General features: G+C 42.2%; 1 protein-coding gene across 1 annotated transcript in view; it reads left to right on the top strand.

The window, feature by feature from the left end:
- LOC141105641 (alpha-2-macroglobulin-like) overlaps positions 1–19,277 on the top strand; it is a 175,249-nt gene that overhangs the window by 2,365 nt on the left and 153,607 nt on the right. Inside the window, 4 exon segments of the mRNA XM_073595612.1 lie at positions 7,354–7,537; positions 12,048–12,207; positions 13,562–13,614; positions 18,656–18,676. Of these exon segments, the coding sequence (XP_073451713.1) occupies positions 7,354–7,537; positions 12,048–12,207; positions 13,562–13,614; positions 18,656–18,676 (418 nt within the window).

Below are 19,277 nucleotides of genomic sequence, written 5' to 3'. Positions count from 1 at the left end.
GAAGAGACTGATCATGTGTTCATACAGAGTATGAACAGCGATCTGTCATCTCCCCTACACAGTCCCCTCCCCCCTTCAGTTAGAACACAGAGAGGGAACACAATTAACCCCTTGATCCTCCACTAGTGGTTAACCCCTTCCCTGCCAGTAACATTTTTACAGTAATCAGTGCATTTGTATAGCACTGATCGCTGTATAAATGCCAATGGTCCCAAAAATGTGTCAAAAGTGTCCGATGTGTCTGCCGCAATGTCACAGTCCCGATAAAAATAGCAGATCACCGCCATTACTAATGAAAAAAAAATTAATAATAAAAATGCCATAAAACTATACCCTATTTTGTAGACGCTATAACTTTTGCGCAAACCAATCAATATACGCTTATTGCGATTTATTTTTTTTACCAAAAAGATGTAGAAGAATACATATCGGTCTAAACTGATAAAGAATGTTTTTTTTTTGTTGTTGTTTATAGTGCAAAAAATAAAAACCGCAGAGGTGATCAAATACCACCAAAAAAAGCTCTATTTGTGGGAAAAAAACATCAGTTTTGTTTGTGTACAACGTCGCACGACCGCGCAATTGGCAGTTAAAGCGACACAGTGCCATATCGCAAAAATGGCCTGGTCATTAAGGGGGTAAATCCTTTTGGGGCTGAAGTGGTCAAAGGACATGTCTATGATTGTTTTATTACAGTTTGTGTTTTTTTTTACTAGTTAATTTTTTTTTTGTGACAACATGGGGGGGTTATGGGAACCCCCTTATTGTTAAAGGGGACATCCAGATTTCGATAAGAACCTGCCCATAGACCCCCAGAACCGCAAGGCCAGGGTTGTGGGAAAGAGGCCTTCATCCTTATCAAGGCTCTTGTCCTTATCACCTTCTCCCTGGCATAATGGCTCTACATGTTAAGGGCATGTGGCTTGGTAAGATTCAAGAGGGAGGAGGCACACACTCGCCCCCCTTTCCTGCCTAACTAGCCTGCATGGATAAGGGTCTGGTATAGATATTTTTGGAGCAATCACGCACTTTTTTTTCTTGATTTTTTTTGCATGGGGTTCCTCCTTAAAGCCATACCAGACATGAGGGGTCCATTCTAAAACCTTGGGGGAACCTCGGGAAATTTTATTTGTGTTTTTTATTTTCTTTGTTTGGTGTCCACCTAAACATTCATATAAGGCCTGCATATAGGCTAATCAGCTTCCAGATTTTTTAGCCAAAAGGTTAATTGAACAAGCTGAAGTTAGAAGTTGATTGGCTACCATGCACAGCTACACCAGATTCTGAGTGTTCCAGTTTTAGTAAATCACCCCTATTGCTTTCTTGTGTTTGTCCAGGTACAGTATATAACTTTTATCTGTAGGTACTAGGTATCTGTGTTTTTGTAAAGATCTAATGTTCTCCCATTAAATATATTGAAAATGTGAAATATTTCCATGGGCTGTACTTAATTTTTTGCACAACTGCATACATAGAAGTTTCGGCTTGAGTTACAGTTCGAGGTAAAATATGTTTACTCTAAAAAATACCACCCAGAAAGGTACTCCAGAATCTAAATGCACCCCCCCTATTTTTGGGGTAAAGATGGAGTAACTACTGTAAATTATGAGATAATAAAGCATCTGACCCTGGAGTATCAAGTTAATGATTATAATCTGTTACTTATTACTCAGCAGTGTCTATTTGCTGTAGTGTGATGAGGATATGGAAAAACTGTACTATTGGGAAATTAGAAATAAACAAACCAAGCAGCAATTCTACTGTATGACATAGTTACAGTTCAGTAATAGTATATAAAAATAAAATTGCGCTAATTATTCACATGAAAATGAAATGAAACAAAAGTCCATAAATCAGTCCACCAATGATTACAATAGTGAATCTTGAATATTGTTGTTAGACTCCACCATCCACCACCTTGTGCAACAGTGCTGCCACCAACAGCTGAATTAACTGCTTATGAAAAACAAACAAAGGCGCCTCTAAGTGCAGAAGGTAAACAATTTTAATACCCCAACTGGGTTAAAAACACTTACAAAATAGGAGTGGTTAACAGGCACATCGTGGGTAAGGCTGCATAGGAAGGGGTCACGATCAGAGGAAGCCTTCAGGAGGATGGATGTGGTCACTGTCAGCAGCGGTGTAAAGCACAGGGAGCCGCTGTGAAGCCGGCGTCGTCAGCGTGTGAGGGCTGCGAACCCGGAAGTGATGTCATCCGATGAGCAGCTCTGTGACCAGCCTGAACCGCAAACGAAGGGCCAGAGAGGGGATGTGATGTCATCAATGAGGGACGCGTTTCGGAACCGTCATTCGTTCCTTTCTCAACCTCGGACTAAACTGATGGCTGGGGAAGATTTATGCAAGCACACTGGCAGTGGATTGGCCGGGGGGCGGGGGCAACAAGGTATAATAACAATAAGACTAGTAAATACATATGAATGTAAGCGAATACCTGCAACAGCATACTAAAAAACAGAACAATGGAGGAAAATGGAATAAAATAAAATAAAATCAAGGATGGTGATAATAAAAGTTTAAAAACAATCTGTATGACGATCAGAGTGCCTAATATCTAGGACTGACAGATCATGAAAAGTGCATGCACATAACAGATAATCAGCAAATGGGTAACATAGGGGGGGGGGAGGGTTTCACATGCATGATATTGGTAACATTGAGATATCATCATATGAAAGTGTGTAAAATGTGGCATGAAAACGCCCATAGATTCAAATTAAAACAGGGGGGTATGTTAAAATGAAGAAGTAATGGTGATAATAAAACATCTTTTTATTAAAAATTTTTTAAAAAAGGAGGAGGGAAGCCTAGATAAGTGTGGAAAGGGAATGTATTGTCAAAGTATGGCACTAACTTCGAAGTCCTCGTTTAACCCCCCAGGGGCCAAAACATTTAATAGGAATATCCAATACATTTCTCTGTGGCATAGTCGTCGGTAGCGTTCGGCTGGGGGGAGATCTTTTGGCATTGCCTCAATTACCCATACTCTAAGGCCGCTAGTGGACTTATCATGGACATGAAGATAGTGTTTGGGGACACTGTGATTATCTAGTCCGCCTTCGATGAAGCGACGATGTTCACCAAACCGTTTCCGTAGTGGCCGGATGGTGCGCCCTACATAAAATAGACCACAGGGACAAGTGAGGCAATATATGACATGGTCAGAGGAACATGTGTGGAAACCCTTAATTGGGTATATTTTGCCTTTAACGTGAAAGTCTTTCTGACCATGTGTCACAAACCGACAGGTCTTGCAGAGGGGTTTACGGCACTGATACATCCCAGAAATAGCTAGGAAGGTGGGCATATGGTGACCCGGAGGTGGAGGTCTAGCCCTAAGTTTACTGGTCGCTACCTTGCTCTTGATGTTAGGTGCTTTCCTATAGGCAAATTGAGGTCTATTAAGCAGAGTAGGAAGTAGATGTTCGTCTTGTAGTAGTAAAGGCCAATGTTTTTTAACGATATTTTCCATTTGTTTATGTTGGGTATGGAATTGGGTAATAAATCGTAAATTACTATTGTCAGTGTTTTGGCGTGGATGAGAATGTTCAATAGGCGGTTTACTCTTATATTTTTGATAAGCTGTATCCACAAGGTCAACGGGGAATCCCTTTTCCAGAAATTTTTCTTTTAGGATTAGACCTTCAGTGTCATAATCACTCTTCAATGTACAGTTCTTGTTTAGCCTACAGAACTGACTCTTAGGTACATTGTTTAGCCATAGGGGGTGGTGGCAGCTCTTATAATGGAGGAAGGAATTTCCAGCTGTTGGTTTGGTGAAGTTTTTGGCGTGTATCTCCTTACCTATCCAAAAAAGTTCGAGGTCCAAAAAAGCTCATTTGTTTGGGTCAATGACAGAGGTAAAGGTGAGGCCCATATTATTGGTGTTGCAATATGTTACAAAGTTTGAGAATACTGATACACTGCCATCCCAAATGATGATCACGTCATCTATATAGCGGCCATAAAAAACAATATGGGAAAAAAACGGGTTGTTGTTCCATATATATTGATGTTCCCAGTGCCCCATAGTGAGATTCGCATATGAGGGTGCAAAGTGCGCCCCCATAGCTGTCCCCTGTAGCTGCAGAAAGAAGTTGTCCTCAAATTTAAAATAATTATGTGTAAGACAAAAGGAGGTGGCCTCAACAATAAAGGAAGCTTGCCTTGGATTGAGCATGGGGTCTTGACAGAGAAAAAACTGTAGGGCATTGAGGCCCACTTCATGAGGTATAGATGTATATAGAGATTGAACATCTAAAGAGGCCCAGTGGTAATTTTTGTCCCAGGAGTAGGTAGTTAAGGTTTCCAGCAGATGAACGCCATCTCTTATATGTGACTGAAGGGATTGGGCCAGTGGCTGGAGGAATTGATCTATGTACTGTGATAGTCCACTGCTGATGCTATCCATAGAGGCCACGATCGGTTGCCCAGGTGGTGTTTTAAGGTCTTTGTGCACCTTGGGCAGGTGGTAAAAGTAGGGAGTGAAATGTACTTCTTTAACTAGAAAAGAGGCCTCTTGTTGTGTGATGATGTTTTCCTTCAGTGCTTTTTTAACAAGGGAAGAAGCTTCGATGGTGAATACGGGTAAGGGATCTTTATTGAGTCTGATATATGTATTGGTGTCAGATAATAGTCGGGTGGCTTCAGAGACATAGTCAGCTCTATTTTGTATCACTATACCTCCCCCTTTATCAGCACTCTTTATAACCAGTTCTAGATTGTTGGTGAGTGTGTCAAGAGCTCTTTGTTCATGATGGGTGAGATTGGAAATGAATTTTTTATTATTTTTGTTCTTATTATTATTACACAGTTCCTGTATTTCTGCATGAACGATGCGATAAAATGCATCGATACATGAGCCTTTAGACTGGGTTGGATAGAAGACCGATGTGGGTTTAAAAGTGGTGTTTTGAATGGGTGGAGAAGTTATCAGATGTTGTGTGTACAGCACGAAATCATTTTCATGATCTGCTGGGGGAGAGGATAAGGTGGAGGGATGATTATATAATTCTTCTAAAATGAAAAAAGGGTCACTGTCAGTATGGACCTCAGTGGTATTGTGGGACACTTCAAGTATGTTTGAATCAGCATGTAAGCGATGTTTATTGGATTGGATATTGAAAAATCTTTTTAGGGTAAGGAGACGGACAAATTTGTTCAGGTCTTTGAAGAGAAGGAAAGGGTTGGGAGCAGCAGTTGGAGCAAAATTTAGACCTCGACTGAGTAAAGAGATTTCATCTTCAGTTAAGACATGGGAGGAGAGGTTGAAGATTTTAACAGTACTCTCTTTTTGCTGGGGTCTGGAGTGTGGCTTGTTGCCTCTGCCTCGACATCCTCTTCTGCGTGTTTTCTTTTTTGTGGTTTTGTCCGAGGGAGATCGAACACTAAAAAAGGGACCGCAGTTGGTTCTGAGGATGGAGTGGTGGCAAGGGGTGTGATAGGTGAGGAGCTGGAACCAAAGGATACCAAAGAAACAGGGGATATTATGGGTGGAACACATGTATTATTTACAGTAGTACTAGTACTCTGTTGGCTGTCAGTAGTAGTGGTAGGACAAGGGAGGGCATTAGAGATGTTGAGTGCAGTAGAAGTAGGGGTAGCTTGTGTCACCTTGTGAATTAACTGCTTACCAGCTCCAGTAGATCCCTCATTACAAGGGATCACTCTGCACCTTTGGCTTAAAACCCAGCCTGGGCCTTTCTCCTGGTTACACGGCTCCCCTATGCCCGTGGCATCACTTAATAGGATGGTGGTACACCGAAAAGACAAAAGGCTCCACATGGTGTAAAATCCTTTCAACGTTTATTGAGATAAAAAGTATTGCACTTACAGCAATGATAAAACAACAGCGCCTTAAGTTTGGTGTGCCGGCCGGCGCACAACCAAACAAACCCGTCACAAGGGTAATGGGGACGTTAGCGCATTGCTTCACCCTACGTGTTTCATCACAGATGATGTCGTCCAGGGGCCTACGCATTTTGATAGTTCATGCAAAATTATCCAGAGACAAACACGAACATTTTTGTTGCACGTTAAAAAACAAATGATTTTCATTTAATCAGTACAGTATTTGTCCGTAAAAAAAAATTGAGTAACAAAGCGCATGCTTGGAAATGAAAGAACACATACAATTTCATACAGTACTATCTTGTCTTTGATGACAATTTCGCTTTTGCTATGCCGGACCAGCGAGATGTCACACCCTCGATAGAGAGGGAGATTCTGCAGTACTTCAAGCCAGTGAGTCAGCCACTTTATTATACAGAACTCCCAACTTTTTTTTTTTTTTTTAAAGGCCAAGTCCATCTTTTTTTAATATGTTTCATGTTAAACTCCTATTTAGGATATGACATGAAACATGGTCACATTCTCCAGCTCCCCACCCTCAAACCACCCCTACCTACTTACCTGAATTACAGTATGCCTCTTCCCGCATCGTTCTGTTATATTCAGCATGACTGTCCGTAGCTTCACCCACACAGTCACGTTGTCTGTCTGCGTCCACGTTGGTGGTTGTGCATTGAGAAGGTACTTCAAGACACTGCATTCTGGATCAAGCAATGCCACACATTATGCCTACATACAGTCAAAACACATGTTTTTCTATGCTTTGCCACAAAGTAAAAATCTGACTTGGCCTGATGCCACGTACACACGACCGGACATTACGGCATACTTGGTTCGGCGGACCAGAGTCTGTTGGACAATTCGATCCTGTGTGGGCTCCAGCTGACTTTTTCCCCCCAAAAGTTTGACGGACCTAGAAATGAAACATGTTTCAAATCTTTTTGACGGACTCGAGTCCGGTCGAAAAGTCCGCTCGTCTGTATGCTAGTCCAACGGACAAAAACCAAGGCTAGGGCAGCTATTGGCTACTGACTATGAACTTCCTTGTTTTAGTCCGATCGTACGTCATCACGTATGAATCCGTCGGACTTTGGTTGATTGTGTGTAGGCAAGTCCGTTCATTTGGAAAGTCCGTCGAAAAGTCCGCCGGACCAAGTATGCCGTAAAGTCCGGTCGTGTGTATGCGGCATGAAGAGTAATAAAATAATAGATGGATTATAATCTGATTTTCATTAAAAATAAGGAAATTGCCCATACAACCAGATGATCTATGATGACTATACCAAAAGAAACCATAGCTAAGGGGGGTTCTATCCTATCAAACCAAATAGTTGTTTGTTGAATAATTCAAGCTAGTATCTGCATGATTTTGGGAAGCTACACAAACACATTTGCAAACAGGGAATGCTATCAAGAAAAAACATGCTATAGAATTCTTTGTAAATCTACCCTTGTGGTTTCTAATATTCAATCTTCTCTCCTCAGGCACTATGCGGTCATCTTCCCCTCTGCGGTTCGCTCTCAGCATTCTGAAACCATATGTATACACCTGGAGGGGGCAGAGGGAGAAAGCAGAGCACAGATCTCCTTAAATCTGGATGGAAAGAACACCACCCTTGTAGAGAAGATCTTTAAGCAGGCTTCCATCTTCAACTGTGTTGCAATCCAGGTAACAAAAGTCCACATAATGTGATTAAACAGTAACACATAATTATTTTTTACCAAAAAAAAAAAAACAAAACACATAGTTCATCTTTACCAAAAAAATAAAATACAACACATACACTATATTATCAAAAGTATTGGGGCGCTTGCCTTTACACACACGAACTTTAATGACATCCCAGTCTTAGTCCATAGGGTTCAATATTGAGTTGGTCCACCCCTGCAGCTAAAACAGCTTAAACTCTTCTGAGAAGGCTGTCCACAAGGTTTAGGAGTGAGTCTATGGGAATGTTTGACCATTCTTCCAGAAGCGCAATTGTGAGGTCAGGCATTGATGTTGGACAAGAAGACCTTACAGTCATCACTCTAATTCATCCCAAAGGTGTTCTATCAGGTTGAGGTCAGGACTGTGCAGGCCAGTCAAGTTCCTCCACCCCAAACTCGATCATCCATATCTTTACAGACCTTGCTTTGTGTACTGGTCTAATCATTTGGTGGAGGGGGATTATGGTGTGGGGCTGTTTTTCATGGGGTCGGGCTTGGGCCCTTAGTTCCAGTGAAGGGAACTCTTAAGGAGTCAGCATACCAAGACATTTTGGACAATTTCATGCTTCAAACTTTGTGGGAACAGTTTGGGGATAGCCCCTTCCAGTGCACAAAGCACGGTCCATAAAGACATGGATGAGTGAGTTTGGGGTGGAGGAACCTGACTGGCCTGCACAGAGTCCTGACCTCAACCCGATAGAACACCTTTGGGCTGAATTAGAGCAATGACTGTGAGGTCTTCTCGTCCAACATCAAAGCCTGACCTTACAATTGCGCTTCTGGAAGAATGGTCAAACATTCCCATAGACACACTCCTAAACCTTGTGGACAGCCTTCCCAGAAGAGTTGAAGCTGTTATAGCTGCAAAGGGTGGGCCAACTCAATACTGAGCCCTATGAACTAAGACTGGGATGTCATTAAAGTTCTTAACAATGTCCAACCTAGAGATTTTCCAGTCAGGCTTCATTAAGTGCGTAATGGCCTACACTTATAGCGATGGTATCATTCAACATTGGTCAAAGCTGCAAAGCAGCATGTTGGTGGGGGCAAGGGCCTCATCCCACAACCCTTGCCCGGTGGTTGTAGGGGTATGTGGGTGGGGGGCTTATCGGAATCTGGAAACCCCCTTTAACAAGGGGACCCCCAGATCCCGCCCCCCATGTGAATTGGTAATTGGGTAATACCCCTACCATTTCACAAAAAAAAGTGTCAAAAATGGTAAAAAAGACAAGAGACAGCTTGGCACAAGTTGTTTATTAAAAACAAAATGAATAAAAATGGGCAGCGATGTAAAATCACGCCCGATGGACCAAAAAAGAAAAAAAAAATCCACCACTGTTCCGCCACAATGAGAGGCTCCCGCCGACTGACGCTTCTTCAGGGTGACAGTTCTTATATAGCTGAGGGCGGAGCCACCCGGTGACGTAAACGGGTGACCCCACCCCCTCTGATGCCACGGGGAAGCCACGGGGAAGCCCCTGTGGCATTAGATGGGGGCGGGGGTCACCCCTTAATATTCATGCCAGACCCAAAGGGCCTGGTAATGGACTGGGGGGAACCCATGCCCTTTTTTTCAATGAATTGTATCTATATTGCCGAGACCTGACAATTCATTATAGCCGCGATCAGTTTTAAATGACAATTTTTCCTTTAGAAATGTAATTTTGCTGTGGCACTGTTCTAAACACGGGAAAAATGCGCCACTTTACAGGCCTACTATAGACACCCCCAAGGCACGATATTTAAAGGAATATTTCATTTTATTGTTTCACTTTAAGCATTAAAAAAATCACTGCTCCCGAAACGTCCGTTTAAAAAAAAATTTTTTTTGCTTTGACACATGTCCCCTGGGGCAGGATCTGGGTCCCAAAACTTTTTATGACAATAAATTGCATATAAGCCTTTAAAATGAGCACTTTTGATTATTCATGTTCGTGTCCCATAGACTTTAACGGTGTTCGCGTGTTCTGCCGAATTTTTTGCCTGTTCAGTATCTTCTGGTGCGAACCGAACCGGAGGGTGTTTGGCTCATCCCTAGCTGGCAAGCGCCGCTCACTAGTACAGCAGCACGCATGAGGAGGAGAGGGAGGGGGGAAAGAAGAGCCGGTGGCTGGTCTTTCTCCACACAGAGACAGCTGCTCCTATCTCCAGCTGCTTCACTCTCCTCCTCTGACAGGAGAAGGGAGGGGGATGGGCTTGGGCAGGAAACACAGAGAGCCCTCTTCCCGTTTCTAACAGCAGCGGTGTAGCGCAGTCTTTCCTCCTCTAATCCACTCCTTTCAGTTGCCGGTGGAGAGAGCCACCTCTGGACACAGACAAGGAGAGGAGGAGGGAGGGGAGCACTCTGGCGCTTCGGCGCCCCCACTTCTGCGGCTGAACCCTGCGCACCCACCCAGGATCGGCCCTGCATTTTAGAGCTATGAAGAATTTTGGGAAGGGATAGAATGTGAATAGAAAAGTGGTCTCCGCCCATTATCAACCTGCAAGTTGGATCTTTACCTTTCTGTGTATCTCGGGCTTTTCCTAAATGCATCTTGCACATTTACTGCAGCAGGGCGGCCCGGCTGTGCGAAACAATTACCTGTAAGTTGCCGCTTCTTCTGCGTCTGGGGTGCCCACCCAATGGCGACCCGCTCCCACTGTGATTGGACACAGCAGGAGCCAATCAGCTGTCCAGCGGACCCAATGTTCATTGGCAATCGGCGATCTCTCCCTAGAGAGGCAGAGCGGCAGTCTGCCTATGTAAACAAATCAGATCGCTGTTCTGACAGGGGAGATGATGGAGACCTTGTGTTTCTGCTAAGCAGGAACACAGATCTCTCTCTTCCCCCGTCAAAGCCCCTCCCCCACACAGTTAGCAAGCACTCCCTAGGAGCACACATTTAACTCTTTGATCGCCCCTGATGTTAGCCCCTTCCCTGCCAGTGTCATTTATACAGTGACAGTGCATTTTTTTAGCACTTTTTACTGAATTGGTGTCTCTGGTCCCCAAAAAGTGTCACTTAGTGTTATATTTGTCCGCTGTAATGTCGCAGTCCCGCTAAAAAATCAATGATCACCACCATTACTAGTAAAAATAAAATTAAAAATGCCATAAATATGTCCCATAGTTTGTAGACGCAATAACCTTTGCGCAAACCAACCAATATACGCTTATTGGGATTTTTTTTATTAAAAATATGTAGCAGAATAGATATTGGTCTAAATTGATGAGGAAGTTAGATTCTTTACATTCAAAATTGTCTTTTTTTGTTTATAGCGCAACAAATAAAAACGTCAGAGGTGATCAAATACCACCAAAAGAAAGCTCTATTTGTGGGGAAATAAGTTCATCAATTTTATTTGGGTACAGCGTGGCATGACCGCACAATTACCAGTTAAAGTAGCGCAGTGCCAAATTGCAAAAAATGCTCTGGTCAGGAAGGGGGTGAAACCTTCCGGGGCTGAAGTAGTTAAATAAAATGCCAAGTCTTGCATTTCTTTGATCTCTTTGATTCTGTGCTGCTACATAGAAATAGAGGGAACATTTTTTTCTAGGTATTGGGTAGTATTATCACTCAGACTACAATTACTATATGTATGATAACTGATATTTGGTACATTTGTCCTGGAAGTCAAAAGTAGCAAGAAGTCCGGTTCATCCAGTATTGTGTTTTTGGTGACAACATTATGGTTGTGATTTTGTTCATAAATTTCTGATATTCTTACATGACAAGAAAATGCAATGCAGCTCCCTACTTGTATGTTCACATAACCAGCAAAGTTGCATATTCCCCTGTATACCGGTAGTTTTGCCTAGAGCACATGCAAGTAAAATAAAAAACAACATTTTTGCTTGCACCTGATTGGAACCTTGCAAAATGAACAGCCTATTTGCCTTAACGTGATTGTAAAGTTTAGTTTTTTTTTTTACTTACTTACTTTATTTTTTACTTTATAAAAATAATAAATATGTTATACTTACCTTCTCTGTTGCAGTGGATTTGCACAGAGCAGCCCGGATCCTCCTCTTCTCGGGTCCCTCTTCTGTGATCCTGGCCCCTCCCTTATGTTGAGGGCCCCCACACCAAGCACCTTGCTACGGGGGCACCTGAGCAGAGACACAACTCTGTGTATACATTCAGACATGGTGCCCCCGCCCCGGCCCCACCCCCTGTCTCCCCTTATTGGCTAGCTGACTTTGATTGACAGCAGTGGGAGCCAATGGAGCTGCTGCTGTGTTTCAGCCAATCAGGAGGGAGAACCTCGGATGGCTGAGACACTCATGGACATTGCTGGATAGAGAAGGGGCTCAGGTATGTATTAGGGGGGCTGCTGCACCCAGAAAGCTTTTTATCTTAATGCATAGAATGCATTAAGATAAAACATCCTTCTGACTTTACAACCACATTATGTAAATCAACCCTATGGACACTTGAATGTCTGTGCTGTCTTTTACATTGTAGTATGTTTTATGCTTTCTTGCTTAGGTTCCCACGCCTGAACAGACGGAAGTGGTTGGCACGTTGAGCATCTCCATAGAAAATGCAGGGCAATCTATCGTGAAGAGCAGTAAAGTTCTGGTGAAGAAGACAAGATCCAGCCTTCTGATTCAGTCAGACAAAGCTGTGTACAAGCCGGGACAAACTGGTAACTGTTTAGTCAATAAGGGGGTCTTCCGGCAAGTTATAAATTCATATTTGAAAAGCAATTCTAGGTAATAAGTAAAATCAACCAGAAAAAGTGCCATGCAGGAAATACTGGGATTGACCTAGTCATAAAATACTTACATTATTATTATAAAGCTAGTAGTATGTATTGTGATATATGGATGAGGATTGATAATTATTGTTGAGGCAAGTGTTCGCTAGCCGATATGGAATGTTCAACTCCTCTAATCCAAAAACTGAATTTTCCTGCATCAACTTTGTTCATCCAAAGAGAGACATTTAGTGGACTTCAGAACAGATGCCAGAGGTACAGACAGGATAGATGGACAGGGTACAGGATACTCAGAATATTCATGCAACCATCAGACACCTTGAGAGAGCCCAATTTCTCCTGTCATAACTCAGCCAAAAGAACCATCCCTAATACAGTTTACTATCAGACAGCAAAGCTGGAGGGATTCAGATTGGCTGACAAAACACTTTTGATCTTAACATGAAAAGACTTCACTTACAGTATAATTACTGGAAATAGCAATTAAAGTCTAAGTAGGCTAATCTGCATTTTAAAACCCCTTGTAGATAATCTCCTTTGAAATGTCTAATTAGATAGAAAGGTTATTCCCCAAATACCAAGGTAAGGTATCTGAATGAACATAGTTAGTCCTTTTGATGTGTAAAATTAACTTCACTGAACTCACATTGCACTAGGATCTTAATCCATCAACTCAAGTCACTTATGAATTATATAGATATGTGTGTTTTGTGCACTTCATGATGCATTGGACTTTCATTTCATCATTTGTGTTGTGCACTGTATTGATTTCACATGATTAATGTTAATAATCACGGTTAATATTTGCACTTTTGCACTTTAATATCCAGTTTTGGTACATACATGTCTGTATCAACTAATTTTAATTTTATAGCGCTGCACTTTTTATCATATATACAAATGGGCAGAATGACGGCTTTTTTTTTTTTAACCGGCAAATTTCCCCCCGACATTCTGCCCGTGTGTACAAGGCTTAACTGTTGAACTTCTGTTATAAGATTATCAGTTACCTGGGAAGTGCATTGTTTTTATTGAATTGACCAAATTGTAGACGTGCATCATGAATAGGAGTAATGAAGCACAAAGCACTGCAAAGTGAGAAGCAAATTCTGCATATATAATATGCAAATATGGATGTACATGTATAATTACAAATTATACATAGAATTGTGTTATTTAAAGATCTAAGATACAAAATAGAACTTTTTTAATACATTATGAAAAAAACCTCTAAGAATAGAATGGAAGCATAAAAACAACCTATTAAATTTGTCTTTTGCAGTAAAGTTCAGAATTCTATCTATAAATGAAGATCTTCAACCCAAAGACATTGTGGTAAGTATGTAAGGTTTGTTTTTTTTTCAATTCTTCCAAGAAAAAAGTACTAACTGACAGTTTAAAGTGAACCTGTATTTAGAAGGAAACAGTAAAAATAAAAGCAGCAGCACCAGGTAACTGACAGTGAAAGCAGTCATCACCTGCTCAGTGCCTCTGGACTTTCAGTTTCGATATTTTCATAAACATAGACCCAATTTCCTGCAGCACTGAGACACATTATGCCGGGAAAGATTTGATCAAACTCTCAACAATAAGTGATACCCTACCCTAAGGCAACTCTTCCTGTAACTATGACACTAACTGTTACGAGCTTCATAGCAGGGCCTCTCCTACCCACATCCTCCCTTTAAGGATGCATGAATTTCAACGGCGGGGGCATTTTTTTAAGCACCTGAATAGAGCCATAGGCTCTAATATACTTCAAAATAGGGTGGGTTTGGGGCGCAGAGCATTGCGCTACAAGCCCACCCTGGTATGTTACAATAGCGAATAAATATTCACTCTCGCCACACTGATCCTCCTCCCAGACAATCAGGAACTGGGTCTTAAGACCCATCACCCGATTAGCTGAAAGGACAGGCAATCCTATTGGATGCTTAGGAGGAGGAGGGAGAAGTCGCCGTGATGCAGAAGAGGAGGGGAGGACACAGGACCCCCTGTCCACAACCTGCCTGCTGTTCATAGGAGCCCGCAACCTGCCTGTAGGAGCCCGCAACCTAGATGGGGTAAGTGCCGGTGGGGGGAGGGTGCCGCAGACCGACTAACCATCTGCCACTGCTTCCTAGTATATCCAAGCTTCTGTTTGTTTGCAGACACGGCATTCCTCAATATTTTTTGGTGTCTTAAGACCAAATGGGAGGCATGTTCATTATATTGTGAGGTGCGCTTCAACTTTGAGGTACTTAACTTTCTGCAAAGTCAATATTGGTATAGGACATCTTGTGGCTCCCAGGGTGCAGCTAATGCCAACACAACTTGGATACTGTTTGATGTTTAGCTCAATAATAACATGCAATGCCAAGCTGTGGTTTCCAAAGTGAGCAAAATCCTTTCTTGTATTAAGAGAGGTATGGACTCCAGAGAGAGAGATATCATTTTGCCCCTGTACAAATCATTAGTAAGACCTCATCTGGAATAGGCAGTTCAGTTTTGGGCACCAGTTCTCAAAAAGGATATCAGGGAACTGGAGAAAGTGCAGAGAAGGGCAACCAAACTGTTAAGAGGCATGGGGGAGCTCAGCTATGAGGAAAGATTAGAGGATCTGAATTGATTCCCTCTTGAGAAGAGGATATTAAGAGGGGATACGATCAACATGTATAAATATATAAGGGACCTTAGTGTTGAGTTATTCCCTTTAAGATTATCACAGAGGACAAGGGGGCACTCTTTACGTCTACATTAACCACTTGCTTACTGGGCACTTAAACCCCCCCTCCTGCCCAGACCAATTTTCAGCTTTCAGCGCTGTCGAACTTTGAATGACAATTGCGCGGTCATGCTACACTGCACCCTAATGAAATTTTTATCATTTTTTCCCCACAAATAGAGCTTTCTTTTGGTGGTATTTAATCACAGCTGGGGTTTTTATTTTTTACTAAACAAACAAAAAAAGATGGGAATTTTTGAAAAAAAAAAAAAAAATCATGTTTAATAGTTTGTTATAAAATTTTGCAAACAGGTAATTTTTCTCCTTCATTGATATGCGCTGATGAGGCACAGTTAAGGCGGCACTGATAGGCACAGTTAAGGCGGCACTGATAGGCACAGTTAAGGCGGCACTGATAGGCACAGTTAAGGCCGCACTGATAGGCACAGATAAGGCGGTACTGATGTACACAGATAAGGCCGCACTGATGGCCACTGATGGGCGCTGATGGGTGGCACGGATAGGTGTCACAGATGGGCACTGATAGGTACCACTGATGGGGGGCACTGGTGGGTGGCACTGATGGGGGCACTGATGGGTAGCACTGATGGGCAGTGATGGTTGGCACTGATGGGCACTTATGGGCACTGGTAGGTGACATTGGTGGGCACTGATAGGTTGCACTGATGTGGGTGCTGATGGGTGGCACTGATGTGGGTGCCGATGGGTGGCACTGATGTGGGTGCTGATGGGTGGCACTGTGGGCACTGATGGGTGGCACTGTGGGCACTGATTGATGGCACTGTGGGCACTGATGGGTGACGCTGGTGGGCACTGGTAGGCGGCACTGCTGCCTACTGCTCTGTATCAGAAGAGCGCCGTGATCGGGACTAATGTCCCGATCACGGCCGCCACTGATCGGGTTTCTTTTTTCCTCCTCACGCTGTCAGCGCGAGGAGGAAAAATAGCCGATTACCGGCTCTGTTTACATCACATGATCGGCTGTCATTGGCTGACAGCTGATCATGTGGTAAGGGGTCTGGACCGACCCCTTACTCTGATCTGTGATTAGGCGAGTCTCATAGACTCGCTGATCACTGAGCGCACCGCGAGCCCTGCAGGGGGCGCGCAGGCCGCTCGTGCATGGGACGACGTCAATAGACGTCGTCCCGGCAATTTAGATCCGCGCTGTTGCCGTCATTTGGCAATGGCCCAGATCTGAAGCGGTTAAAAGAGATTTCATCTCCAAATACGGAAGGGTTTCTTCACAGTAAGAGCAATTAAAATGTGGAATAGACTCCCTCCAGAAGTGGTTCTGGACAGATCAGTTGATTGCCTTAAAAAAGACCTGGATTATTTCCTAAATGTATATAATATAACTGGGTACTGACATTTATAGGTAAAGTTGATCCAGGGAAAATCCAATTGCCTCTCGGGGGATCAGGAAGGATTTTTTTCCCCTGCTGTAGCAAATTGGATCATGCTTTGTTGGGGTTTTTTGCGGGTTGAGGTTGTGGGTATAGGATTGGGTATATGGGATTGTATTTTTTTTTTTTGGTTGAACTAGATGGACTTGTGTTTTTTTTCAATCTAAATAACTAAGTAACTATGATGTTGATACCCATGGTTCATTGTTAAGAGTATTTACTACATGTACACTCTAAAGAGACACTTTTGTCACCTGCTACTTTGAAAACAAGAAACAAGCAAATAATCTGTGTTAAGAGTAATTACAGAAACCCTCCTGGCTGCAAAGATTTGACTACATTCTGCATAGATATCTTTGTTGCAATCATAGGACAAAATTGACACTTCCAGGAGTGTCAGATGGAGAACCTTTCCAGGCTGACTGCATTACCACTTTCCCAACCCCTGAAACAGCATGAAGAAAACACTCCTAAAATTTACACTAAAAGCCCCTGCATAATAAACAATGACAGTGGGCTTATTTTGCAGTGGCTTTTATTGGAATCATATGAGAGCTTTCTTCATTTTCTTCAAAAGCAAAATTTGAAAGGAAATTCCAATACTGTCATATAATAGTTATTATTAGTTAGCTAGTTAGTTATTCTTTTGGATCTTCTTTCTTATTTTCGGATTTTCCAATTTACGAATTTACAAATTTTTGATTTTATGAATTTAGAAATTTTCAAATTTATGCATTTACAAATTTACAAATTGCAATCATAACGAATGACCCCCAAAAATGAAAAAAAAATAAATAAAAAGAATGAAACGAAAAAGAACAAATTTTTTGGCAGTGCACATGTCTACACTGAATGGACAAAGCATGGGTTTGCTTTGAATTTAGTTCAACGTTACTTTTAGAGAACAATTGAAACCACTGGCAGACACAAAGCTCTATTTCTTTTCATCCAAGCTTCACATAACTTTCTTCCAAGGTCACACATTTTACATATTAGATCTAATTAGAACATTTTTGAAATTGGGTGAATATTGTCTGAATCTTCAGTAAAAAGGATAAATGAACCCATAATATTATTACTCCCATTAAAATGTAAAAAAAAAATAAAAACAGTTTATAGTTATTTAACCACTAAGCCACCGCCCACCGTCATATGACGGCGGGACAAGGCTTCTGTTGTTCTGGGAGGACGTCATATGACGTCCTCGTCCTCCCGAGCCACTAGGGGGTGCCCGCTGCATCGCTCGGGACCCGGTGCGCGTGCCCGGCGGCCGCGATGTCCGCCGGGCACCCGCGATTGCCGGGTAGCAGAGCAGGAGCGTGGATCTGTGCATGTAAACACAGATCCACGTCCTGTCAGAGAGGAGAGGAGACCGATGGCGTGTCCCTTGTACATAGGGACAGCGATCGGTCACCTCCCCCAGTCAGTCCCCTCCCCCCACAGTTAGAATCACCTCCTTAGGTCATACATTAACCCCTCGAGCGCCCCCTAGTGTTAACCCCTTCCCTGCCAGTCACATTTACACAGTAATCAATGCAATTTTATAGCAGGGATCGCTGTATAAATGTGAATGGTCCCAAAAATGTGTCAAAAGTGTCCAATGTGTCCGCCGCAATATCGCAGTCACAATAAAAATTGCAGATCGCCGCCATTACTAGTAAAAAATAAATAAATAATAAAAATGCTATAAATCTATCCCCTATTTTGTAGACGCTATAACTTTTGCGCAAACCAATCAATATACGCTTATCGCAATTTTTTTTTACCAAAAATATGTAGAAGAATACATATCGGCCTAAACTGAGGAAAAAATTTGTTAAAAAAAAAAAAAAATTGGATATTTATTTTAGCAAAAAGGAAAAAATATTGTGTTTTTTTCAAAATTGTCCCTCTTCTTTTGTTTATAGCGCAATAAATAAAAACCGCAGAGGTGATCAAATACCACCAAAAGAAAGCTCTATTTGTGGGGAAAAAATTATAAAAATTTAATTAGGGTGCAGTGTAGCATGACCACGCAATTGTCATTCAAAGTGCCACAGCACTGAAAACTGAAAAATGGCTTGGGCAGGAAGGGGGTGTAAGTGCCCTGTATTGAGGTGGTTAAATAATGAAAACCATAATAATAAAATAGTATTGCAACCGTAATGAAATCAGTTACCTATAAATAAGGCTAATGCAAATAGGAGTTAAAATTTGTATTCATAATTTTAATTATCTTTCTTTTGTCTTTTTTTTTTTTTTTTAGCTTCCAGTCGTAGAACTGCAGGTAAAATATTTAACTCATATTTGTCAAAACTAATAGCATTATGATATTTTAGACTTAGGATTTCATTCTTTTATGTTAATACCATCTCCTAATTTTTGTTTGCTTGTTTTCCAAGATGTAGTAAGCAGTGCCGGGACAGGGTCATCCGGAGCCCAGGGCGAACATGTCAAATTGCGTCCCCCCCAAGATGTATGAGCATTATGTGTCAGCAAACCCCCCCAAAGAAAAATAAAATAAAAATCAAGCACTAATTTGCATACCCCCTAAGCATAAATTCCACCTCATCCCAATACATATCTTCCCCCTGCTGAAATCCCCCTCCCAGCAAAAAGCTTTGCCCCACCCAACCCCCCCAGCTCTAATCATCTCTTTCCCCATATGCCGCCAGCACAAATCCACCCCTTAAATATAATCCCCCCCCTGTTAGTACAATTCCTCTACCCCTCAAATTTTCTCTCTGAACACAAATCCTCACCCCCAGTCCAAATCCCTCTCCTGGTACAAATACAAATTCTCCCCAATCCCCAATCACAATCCCCCCCCCCCAAAAAAAATTTCCACTGTTAGCACCCCCAATCATCTCTGCTAGCACAAATACCAC

This window comes from Aquarana catesbeiana, linkage group LG08 (genome assembly GCF_042186555.1).
Source record: "Aquarana catesbeiana isolate 2022-GZ linkage group LG08, ASM4218655v1, whole genome shotgun sequence".
Classification (NCBI taxonomy): Eukaryota; Metazoa; Chordata; class Amphibia; order Anura; family Ranidae; genus Aquarana; species Aquarana catesbeiana.
The sequence above is the reverse complement of the archived record's forward strand: the minus strand, read 5'-3'. Positions and strand labels throughout refer to the sequence as shown.